This window comes from Pelophylax lessonae, assembly GCF_965119305.1.
Source record: "Pelophylax lessonae genome assembly, chromosome: 3".
NCBI classification, from domain to species: Eukaryota; Metazoa; Chordata; class Amphibia; order Anura; family Ranidae; genus Pelophylax; species Pelophylax lessonae.
The window spans coordinates 296,360,465-296,372,149 of record NC_138770.1 but is presented as its reverse complement, the minus strand read 5'-3'; the positions used below and the strand labels follow the sequence as shown (position 1 = coordinate 296,372,149).

The 11,685-nt window shown below is 39.5% G+C and overlaps 1 protein-coding gene across 3 annotated transcripts in view; it reads right to left on the bottom strand.

The window, feature by feature from the left end:
* Positions 1 to 2,779: 2,779 nt before the first annotated feature.
* Positions 2,780 to 11,685, bottom strand: part of FGF12 (fibroblast growth factor 12) — a 701,986-nt gene continuing 693,080 nt past the window's right edge. For all 3 annotated transcript variants that reach the window (XM_082252032.1, XM_082252031.1, XM_082252030.1), the window contains one exon: positions 2,780 to 3,487. In XM_082252032.1, coding sequence (XP_082108158.1) covers positions 3,369 to 3,487 — 119 coding nt within the window. In that variant the 3' untranslated portion in view covers positions 2,780 to 3,368. The remainder of the gene's footprint in view (positions 3,488 to 11,685) is intronic.

Genomic DNA, 11,685 nt, shown 5'->3' with positions numbered 1-11,685 from the left:
ATGGTCGAGAAGGCCTGGCTCTCAGTCTCCATGCTAATTCATCCCAAGGTGTTCTGTCTTTTTGAGGTCAGGACTCTGTGCAGCCCAATCAAGTTTCTCCACCGCAAACTCACTCATCCATGTCTTTATGGACCTTGCTTTATGCACTGGTGCACAGTCATGTTGGAAGAGGAAGGGGCCATCCCCAAACTGTTCTCACAAGGTTGGGAGCATGAAATTATGCAAAATGTCTTGGTATGCTGACACCTTGAGAGTCTCCTTCACTGGAGCTAAGGGGCCAAGCTCAACCCCTGAAAAACGACCCCATACTATAACCCCCCTCTTCACCAAATGATTTGGACCAGTGCACAAAGCAAGGTCCATAAAGACATGAATGAGAAAGTTTTGGGTGAAGGAACTTGACTGGTCTGCACAGAGCCCTGACCTGACAGAACACCTTTGGGATGAATTAGAGTCTTCTTGTCCACATCAGTGCCTGACCTCACAAATGCGCTTCTGGAAGAAAGGGCAAACATTCCCATAGACACACTCCTAAACTTTGTTGACAGCTTCCCAGAAGAGTTGAAGCTATTGTAGCTGCAAAAGGTGGGCCAACTCAATATTGAACCCCACGAACTAAGACTGGGATGCCATTAAAAATCATGTGCATGTAAAGGCAGGCATCCCAATATTTTTGACAATATCGTGTGTATATATATATATATATATATATATATATATATATATATATATAGGCTTTTTTCCACTTACAGTATTTTTGATTGTTCTCATTTTACAATGAGTGTGGAGCTCAACGTAAGGACACATTCACATTTTATAGTCATTGCCATTACATGCATTCACTTTGTAATTTACAACATGCCAAATAAGCTTTCCCACAGGGTTATTTGTAATGGTGATGAATGGAATTCACAGACACAATATTTTAAGCAACAATACATCGTTTTTTGATCTAGAAAGAAATCAAAACGTCTTCAATTTTTCAGTTTAAAACAGGTAAGTTACAATTTTTAGTTTCTTCTTAATAAATAGAAAGACCAAATTGTCATTGGAAATTTATTCCCAACCAAATAGTTTTTTCTTTGGTTTTGGACTGTATGGGCAAGGAATGAAATCACAGGTTGGTATTGATGTCTGCATCACTATTGTATAACCTACTCCTCCCCTCTTGTACAGATGGTCATCAATTAAAGAAACGTAGGGTGGTATCCACTAAAGGGCCCCAGACAGCAAATGAAACATGATAAGAGTTTCTAACCTTGCCCCACTTGATCCAAAACTGTAAAAATAAAAGTTGTTGGCTAGAAATAAATTTACATATAGAACACAGTTGCTTCTTTTACACAGATGGGTTTTTAGTTAGGTAGGACAGAAGGAAAATTTCAGCAATTCCATTCAGCTAAACTGCATTTATCCAATGGCATCTGTACCATGAGTGCCTTATTGGCCAGATAGACAACCTCATCATACAGGAAGCTAGGGAGTGGAAATTACTAACAGGGGAGGCTGAGGCATATTCTGCCAACTGAGAAGTCAATTGTAAAGTGCACAGTGGAGGCTTTTCTGGACAGAAGACTTGGGTAGCTTTCGATAAGTAACGGTTTTAGTTTAAGATGGAAAAGAGAGCCGGGTTCATTTTAAAGCAAATCTGCAAAATAAGGAAATTCCAATCCAGTTCTCTCTCCCTTTCCTTACCTTCACTGTCATTTTCTCACCACTCTGATCTTTGCCACCATCCCCCCAAATACCTTAAATGACAATACCTATAATTATCAAAAAATGCACAGTGAATGACATGCCCCCTACTCCAAGTTTGACAGCACTCACACCCTAAGTGCTTCATTGGGGGAGGCAGGTGACATGTCACATACTTCCCTAAATAAAAGAAGTACCAAGATTGCTATACAGTGACAGCAGTGCCCTGAGTAGGAGAGAAGCAATGGTAACGGTAGGGAGGCTGCTCAAAAAAATTCTGGCTGTTTTACATTAATAGCTACTGTATTTTCTGGCGTATAAGACTACATTTGAACCTCAAAAAAATCCCCCAAAAATGGGAGGTCGTCTTATACGCCGAGTATAATATCTCCAAGGTAACCTAAGTATAAGTATTACCGGTAGATCATGTAATAGGGGGGTCGTCTTATACACCCAGTCGTCTTATACGCCGGAAAATATAGTAATTTTATAAAAAAAAAAAAAGAAAACAAATGGCACAAGGGGCATGGCTAAATATTAGTGTGATGATTCCCTTGTGTTACTGGCTCCTTGTTTATTTTAAATACTCCCCTGTCCCCACTGGCACCCCTATAATCTTTTGGGGTTGCAGGAGTTAATAGAACCAAGGGACCTCTCATAGGCACTCTTCAAGAGTGCCAACTATACCTACCCTTTCCTCCCATCTCCTCAATTCAGAAGAAGCTGTACTACAGACGATAAACAATCTCTGAATGGAGGGCATGGGGGTAAATTAAAGGTCTGCCTCCATTCAGAGTTTTTCATCTATAGAAGTTATAGTACAACTTCTATGAATAGAGGAGGTGAGTGGTAATGGTGGGCATAATCAGAACTTTTGATGTGTGCAAATTATAGGTCTCTTGGCTCTATTAACCCTTGCAGCACTGAAAGATTACAGAAAGAGAGCAGGTATGGGAATCAAAGGAGGAGGGTTTTAAACGAAAAGAGAAGTAGCAGCACAAGGGACACATCGGATTTATAGTAAGTCATGTTTTTAGTGGTGATATATCTTTTTTTTTTCTTTTACTAAACTGGGGCTTGTTTTAAATTATATACATTTCCTGAAAAAAAAAAAACACAGTTGAATCTTTGGTTCGTAAAGGGTGTTGTATTTCTATCATGTCTGTGAATTCTGCAAACTGTCTTCATATGTGAATACAATACATAATTGTATGCCTGTGCTTTCTACATATGATGCCATTTGTACAGACAAAGCAGATGTGCTTCATAGATAGACACAAATCGAAAACAGAGGAATATCGCAAAAGAGGGATTTGTACCCTAATGGCCTTGACTGATTTACTTGTTCAGATTCATTTCTCCAGAACTTTGTTGTCATTTTAAAGGTAATATCTTTATTGTATACTTTTTATGCAGAGATGGGAACTAATTTGATCACACAGCAAACTTTGCATAAAATATGAATGGAGTCCAGATTCAAAGTATTATCTTCATATTTTTTTTTCTGGTTGGTTTAAAACATTGCACAGGCAATTTAATTTCCATTTCTTTGTTCTATCCAAAGAAGAAAACTTGAGTTCAAAAACGTAGTCAGCGGAACCTGTCATGTCAGTTTATATGTATCATTTCTGACTTTCCAACGGGTTCACTGTCAGGACAGGGCAGGATCTTGGCTATGTTGACTCTTGATTAACAACTTTTCCACCATTCATGGTTGGTGTCCCTGAACTTTTTCTTGAACGTCCTTGCTTCTCTCCAATTTCATGCAGTGATGGCTCTCTGTACATGCACACTGCAAAACAAATGAATACAATTAGTTCTTGCAGAGTGAAGGGTCAAACTTCATTGGTCCCATTAGCCTTTATGTGCTTTGCTTTCATTTCATCTGATGTGTAAAAAGCGCTTGAGGTGAATGCTGTATTTGCACATACTTGGTGGGTTTTAAAAAACAGAAAATAAATAAAAAGTCTGTCTGTCTGTCTGTCTGTCTGTCTGTCTGTCTATCTGTCTATCTATCTATCTATCTATCTATCTATCTATCTATCTATCTATCTATCTATCTATCTATCTATCTATCTATCTATCTATCTATCTATCTATCTATCTATCTATCTATCTATCTATCTATCTATCTATCTATCTATCTATCTATCTATCTATCATAGAAGTAGTTATAATCAGAACTATATATAAAGCTGATCTCCGTGTCCAAAAACCTTAATTTTTCTTAAAATAAATTCTTAAATTTCCACAAAGTATATAAATCCTTTTTTTGTGCACTAGATGCCTTTGCAAACCCAGATGATAGCTTGTAAAAGAGGCAGTGATATCACTATGCTGCACATAGCCTGTGCACAGAGCAGAGCTATGAGAGCGACTCAGAAGGCCCACTCACTACAGGCTGCCTGCACATAGTTACAAAAGGGCAGATACAAGACCAGTCACCCTGCACAAACAGATAGAGTTGCAGTGACCGATCTTTATTACAGGAAGCTCTTGTCCTGCTTAAAGGAAACATTTCAACATTGGATTAAAGCACAGATCTGGAAGAAGAGTACAAAAGAAGAAGGAGCACCAAAATTAAAAATTCCAAGTAAGAATACACAATATTTGCTGGAGTTCAGCTGTATAAAGCAATCCTAACTGTATAGGTGTATACAGGGCATTTTTTCTCCGAGAATAGGTGCAGGTACTCCCCTCTTCTGAGTCACCCCTTGTCTCCACCCCCTACCCATCTCCGAGCGCTGTCCTTTGGTTCCACCCTCTACCCTCCTCCCAGTACCCCCCCTTTTAGAGAATACAGAACCAAGTATCATGTTGTATAGAATTTGTTAATGATAACTAAAAAAGCAGTAAAATAGATACCCAGGAATCAGCAACAATAGTCCCCCCAACAATAGATCCCCCCAGCAAAAATAAATCTTCCCCTGCAACAATAGAAAAAACAGTAAAATAGATCCCCTGCAATTAGCAACAATAGACCCCAACAACAATAGCCCACCAGCAACAATAAATCCTCACATGCAACAATCGCCCCCCCCAATAAATCCTTCCCTGCAACAATAGACCCCCCAACAACAATAGCCCCCCAGCAACAATAAATCCTCCCCTGCAACAATCGCCCCCCCCAATAAATTATCCTCTGCAACAATAGACCCCCCAACAACAATAGCCCCCCAGCAACAATAGTTCCCCCAAGCAACAATAAATCCTCCACTGCAACAATAGCCCCCCCAACAACAAAATGTCCTCCAGCAACAATAGATTCCCCCCAGCAACAATAGATCCCCCGGCAGCCAGCATTAATAGGCAATTCAGCTCACCCCACTGACCCCAGCACCCCCTTGCTATTGCATACATTCAGACTGGAGGTTGCGGAACTGCATTCCCCCGCGTTCCCGCTGAAAAAAAGCCCTGTATATATATATATATATTTATATACACATACAAGAACGTTTTTAACAGCTGCTGAGCAAACAAGGTTTGCAAAGTCAATAGAAAGCTTTTCCTTGTACATTAAAAGTGGTTTTACATACAGTTACAGTCAGGGCCACATTTATCACAAGGCTCCTGTAGGCTATTGCCTTGGCAGCAGATTAGAGGGATAACATTTACAAAGTGTGTTTTTTAACATGCTTGGCTGCTTCCAGTCAAATATGGTTAAATCCAGCAACAGATGTGAAGGGTAATGCGTCCCGAACACTCATCTACATTAGCCCTAAAACACACATTATGAAATGTAAAATTCACAACTCTCTCAACACGATCTATTTTCTGAAAGCAGAGATCTTGGAAAATGTTATTTTAGGATTTTTTTTAGCAAAGTTTACCTTTAAGTAACTTTACCTTTATTTGTGGGTCTAACTTTAAAAAACAGACAGGTGCCTTCAAAGCTGGCCATAATCTAGTAGAATTGAGGTAAAAAAATGTTCTTTTTCCAAACATTTGTTTGATTTTTTTAATGGCTAGTAGGGTCAAACCCACATTTGTTTCTGACTGCAGTGATGAGAACTTAAAGTGATTTTAAAGCGCAGGTTTATACTTACCTGCTCTGTGTAATGGAGTTGCACAGAGAGACCCCGAACCTCCTCTTCTCGATTCTCTCATTGGCACTCATGGCTTCTTGCCTCCGGGAAGTGCCCCCATAGCAAGCCACTTCCAATGGGGGCCTTGCTGTCTGTGTCAATTGCCCCTGTGTCACTGGCTTTGATAGACAGCAAAACCCAAGAGATCTTCTCTTCTCGAGTCCCTCGCTGGCCTATGGCAAGTGCCCCCATAGCAAGCCACTTCTAATGGGGGCGCTCATGCGGCTTGCTCCCAAGCCTTGCAGTCTGTGCCAATTGCCCCCATGTCACTGGCTTTGATTGACAGCAAAGCCCAAGAGACCAGAAAGTGAGGGGACAGAAGAGCTGCAGACATGCACAGCACTGGATCAAATGAGGGCTCAGGCAAGTGTAGTGTGTGGGGGGGGGGGGGAGGGGGTTAAGGGCGTACCCTGATACCTAAACTTTTTTAACTTAATTCAAGGAATGCATTAAAAGATAAATTCACCTTTCATAACATGTTTCAAACACGCAGCTGGAGCTCTGCCCACATGGCTGCCTCACTCATTCACCCTCTGTTAATAGAAAACCACAAGGTCCGGCAGCCTTTGCGGCTGCTGGCTTGTCGTTTTTAATAAACTACCACAGTACTGTGAGCACTGTGGTAGTTCATTGAGTCTTCCTTTTAGAATATATTGACTTCCTTGTATGAGGTACGAGCAAGCTGACACACTGACAAATCTGCAGGAGACCTGCATGGCACCAGCGATCTGCTAATCACTTGGTGCAAAGCTTTACGGTTCCCAAAACAAAAAATAATAAATGCACATTTTTTACTTGCAAAAAATTGTGCATTTGTTATTTTTTAACAAAAGGTGATCTTATCCTTTAAGGTAAAAAAAAATAAAAATTAGGCTATAGAAGCACTTTAAGGCTCTATGCACACTGGGCTTAAAAAAACACCAGTTCCCTTAGCAGAAAAAAAATGTTTCTGTACAGGGGTTTAGGAGAGCTTAGGAGTGTTTAGTGTTTTTTTCTGCCAGAAAGCTCCAATCAAGGGTTTTTTTTCTGCCTCTAAACACTGAGTTTAAAATATGTCTCTGATCGTCCTAATGTGCATGGACAAATAGGATAATACTGAGCTGCTTCTTCAGGCAAAACAAAAAACTCTTAGCCAGTATGCATGGACCCTAAAGGATCAGTTCACTCAAAACTGATATTTGTTTTACATTTTGCTAGATGCTGGAGAGTTAAACCACCTGACATTTCTCGGGGACAATTAGTGACATGTCTGCATTTGAGTTCCAACGTTTGGTATGCACAGCTACTGTGGCCATTTTCAGGGATCCCATTCTCCTTGGTGAATTTCTATACATTTTTTGTGAAGATGATCCAGAGTTTACAAGTGGGAAGAGTAAAATCTACACCAGGGAAAATTGACTGCTGAAGTATCCAATACAAATAAAAGTCCAGGGACTGTCTCATATTTTAATTATACCTATAGTTGGTCTGATCACAATAAACACTGCTGTTTTTGCCCTACTTCTGCACCTGCAGGTTTTTGTGAAGAAACTGCATTCAAGGATCAATGTATTTTTTCATGTTTCTAACCTAGATTTAAGAAAACAAGCCTGTCACAGTATATGCTTTTTGAATTGATTTGCTGGATATTAAAAGATAAGGAAAATCATATTCTGGGAGTTAGTAATATCGCCTACTAATCTTTCCAGGATGACAGCTGCCTGACAAAAAACCCATAATCTGCCTGAAGGACAAATGTCTTTTTTTAAAAGGAACTAGAAGTCAATTTGTGCATCTTTTTCAAGAATATATACTTGAAATTGTGTGCACAAAAATAAGATTATATCATGTGAAATTTTCTACTACTGCAATAATAAACATGTTATATCACAGAAACTACAATTCCTTCAAAGTGTACAACAATGTGAGATCGACAACATTTCAATTTTAATTTCAGATACTTAGAAAAACAAGAGAAAAACAAATGATAAAAGAGCAACACATGAGGTTTAAAGAAAATCCTACTTTTCCTAAAAGTTAAAATACTCTTATTTGCCTGTTTTAATAATGCATTATTAAAATTACCTTTCTATTTTAATGTTAAAGCACCTATGACAATACAGGCAGAACATTCAAATGTTGCTACCTTTAAACTGTGACAAACTGGGAGCATTATATTTGCTTTTGTTCACTACTTTTCCTGGAAGTTTGTACAAAGCTTGAGATCCCATACATACTTGGAATTTTGGGACAGTTAAATAAGTTAACTTTTAATAAAGTTGTTCACAGTACAAAATGCAGCACCATTATGGATATTCCTCACTGTGTGACTCTGCATTAGCAATACCACAGCTTTTGCCTAAAAAAAAGTTCTTTCCCAACCCTGTGCCTATTACGGACAGCCTAATTCATTCTTAGGGATGGTCCATATTTTTCTGGATGTGTTTGCCCTGTGCACAAACCAGACATAACAAATGAGACCATGGTACATATGCTCAGCAGTTGAATGGCTCACCCAAGACTTCTTTCATGTATAACGTTTGTGGGACCACTTAGTAAAGTTTTTCAGAGCTGACGGTAAGCATTTTACTTTGTGGCTTGCACTTAAGCATAAAGGAAAGCTTTAAAGGAAAATTAAAAAAAAAAAAAAAAAAGTTGTCCTTTAAATGCCTGTGAAACAGTGAAATTATTACATTGAGACTGGTCATATGGCGATTATAAAGGCAGATCTTCCCACTTAGCAGTCAGCTTGAGAAATGCATGACAAGGTCTAAATCAATATCATAAGAAAAGCAGACAGTAAGAATCTATAAAAAAAAAAAGTTTGCTAGTTCACCTTGGGATTTTTTGTTCTCAACAAAGCTGAAGTGTAAGAACTGTATACTAATCAAACACAATTCTAATGACATTAAACGAATTGTGAAGCTATGCTGTATGCAGTGGCGTAGCGTGGGGGGTGCAGGGGGGGCCAGCCGCACCGGGCGCAACATCTGGGGGGGCGCATCTGCAGTGTCACTCTGTCTGTCTGACATACACAGTTCACACACTGTCTGCGGCTGCCTCCATCTTTAGGTCGGGAGATGTCCAGCACGGCTGCCCTATGGATGAAAATGGCAGGTCGGGACGGGGCTGGACTGTGCCTCACCTGTCCATTGGTGTAGGGTGGGGTGGCGTTGCAAGCCAAGCCCCGCCTATGCCCCCTCTCCTCACTGCTCAGTCAGTTTAGCAGCCTGGCGCTGTCACAGAGTGGGTTTTTTTTTAATCTAATAGGCTCTAATAGGCTTCAAAAAAGGGTGGACCCGGGCGCAGAGCAGTGCGCCCCGAGCCCACCCATTGTGTGACAATAGCGAATGAAAATTCGCTATTGTCACACGGATCCTCCTCCTGGCCAATCAGGAAGCAGGTCCGAGACCCGATTCCTGATTGGCCAAAGGCGAGCTCATGCCATTGGCCGAGGAGAAGGCGGGAGGACTCGAGGAGACGCGGAGGACTCGAGAAGATGTGGGGAACTGAGGAGAAGCCGCCGCTGCAGGTAAGTCTCTCTGCAATGAAAGGGGGCATTCTGGTCTCTCTGCATTGAAGGGGGGCACGCTGGTCTGTCTTCATTGAAAGGGGGCACGATGATCTCTCTGCATTGAAAGGGGGCACGCTGGTCATTCTGCATTGAAAGGGGGGACGCTGGTCATTCTGCACTGAAAGGGGGCACGCTGGCCATTCTGCATTGAATGGGGGCACGCTGGTCTCTCTGCATTGAAAGGGGGCACGCTGGTCATTCAAACTTGTATTTAGATGCATTTTACTTTAATTACATCAGTATTTTCATAACAAACAATACATGTGCTTAGGGGGTAAGGGTTTCTTTAACTAATCTAGTGGAAAAGACTCGAGTGCTAAAATCCCGCGGGTTAGGGGGCGCAAATTACTTGCCTTGCCCCAGGTGCTGACAACCCACGCTACGCCACTGGCTGTAAGTGTATAGCCCAGTGCCCTAGTGTTATCAAACTTAAAAAATACTATTTACTGTATAGGGGGAAATTTAATAAAACTGGAGCACTCAGAATCTGGTGCAGCTATGCCTGGTAGCCAATCAGCTTCTAACTTCAGCTTGTTCAAGTAGACTTTGACAATGAAACCTGCAAGCTGATTGGTTTCTATGAAGAGCTGCGCCAGCTTTTGCAAGCTCCAGTTTTAGTTCTTAACTCCCTCATAGTGTCTAAACCATCAAACAACATATGAAAATATACATCAACAAATAAAAGTGATAACAATCATGATGGTTTGTTTATTAGTGCTATGTAGCAGCAGTAAGTTTTCTTCTTACATTGGTTTTTGATGAAGTTTTAAAAGGTTTTACGCTATGCTAGCTTTCCTTATTTTCCTACATTACTGCTGAAAGGAGGATCTGCACATTAGAGGAGGAAAAAATAGTAAACAGAGTGGATCAAGCTAAAACACAAATTTTGACCATCATAGAGATCAACACCATCTAGCAAGTGCTTATTCCTCAGGGTGTGCATTTGGTGAGCAATTCACAAAATTGGTGGAAGACACAGAGAAGTCACTGGAAACTGCTTTGCACCGAGCATATTATTTCCAAATACATGGTTCTGGAGGATGAGGCATTGTTTTAGAGTGCACTCTTTTTTAATGATAAGTACAGTTTCATTTTCATTTATATTGCACTTATATAATTTCAATTGTTGATGTATAATTGACAGTTGAAACAGAATATATATATATATATATATATATATACACATATATTGTATGTATATATATATATATATATATATATATATATATATATATATATATATACACATATATTGTGTATATATATATATATATATATATATATATATATATATATATATATATATACACATATATTGTGTATGTATATATATATATATATATATATATATATATATATATATACTGTATATACACAGTTAGGTCACTATATATTTGGACACAGGCACAATTTTTTTTTTTTAGGTATTTACCAAAACCTATTCAAGCTATAGTTATATAATGGATATGGGCTGAAAGTGTAGGCTCTCAGGTTTAATTTGAGGGTCTGAACATCCAAATTGGAGGAAGGGTTTAGCAATTTAGGAATTACCGTGCTTAAGTCTAGCCACTAGCCAATTTGACAATTGAATCAAAAGCTGTTTCATGGCCAGGGGTGGGCTACTCCTTCATTATCTCTTCATCAATTAAGCAGGTAAAAGGTCTGGAGTTACATTTTTGTGTGGTATTTGCATTTGGAATCTATTGCTGTGAACCTCCATCATGCGTTCAAAGGAATTGTCCATGTGGTTGAAACAGGCCATTATAAGGCTTCAAAAACTAAAAAAATCCATCCAATGGCATGCATGGCTTCCGGTGACACTGGGTTATTGGTGTTTATTGATGATATGACAAGACAGAAGCAGCCAAATGAATTCTGCAGTGTTTAGAGATATACTGTCAGCCCAGATTCAGCAAAGTTGATTGGACGGCGCTTCACAATACAGACGGACAATGATCCAGAACACACTGCAAAAGCAACCCTGGAGCTTTTGAAGGAAAATAAGTGTAATATTCTGGAATAGCTAAGTCAATTACCTGATCCCAACCCAATTGAGCAAGCATTTCACTTGGTGAAGGCAAAATTAAAGGCAGAAAGCCTTTTTTCTGGATTTTTGTTTGAAATTCTGTCTCTATCATTTAAAATACACCTATGATAAAAAATTATAGACCCTTCATTTAAGCAAGTGGGCAAAATTACAAAATCTGCAGGGGATCAAATAATTATTTTCCCCACCGTATATATATATATATATATATATATACAGTATTTGGTACAACTCTACAATATATGCACTTTCTCTATGTTTTGTCTCTTTGAAGTAACTTGTGTGGCTTTCCTAATCAAGTCCAA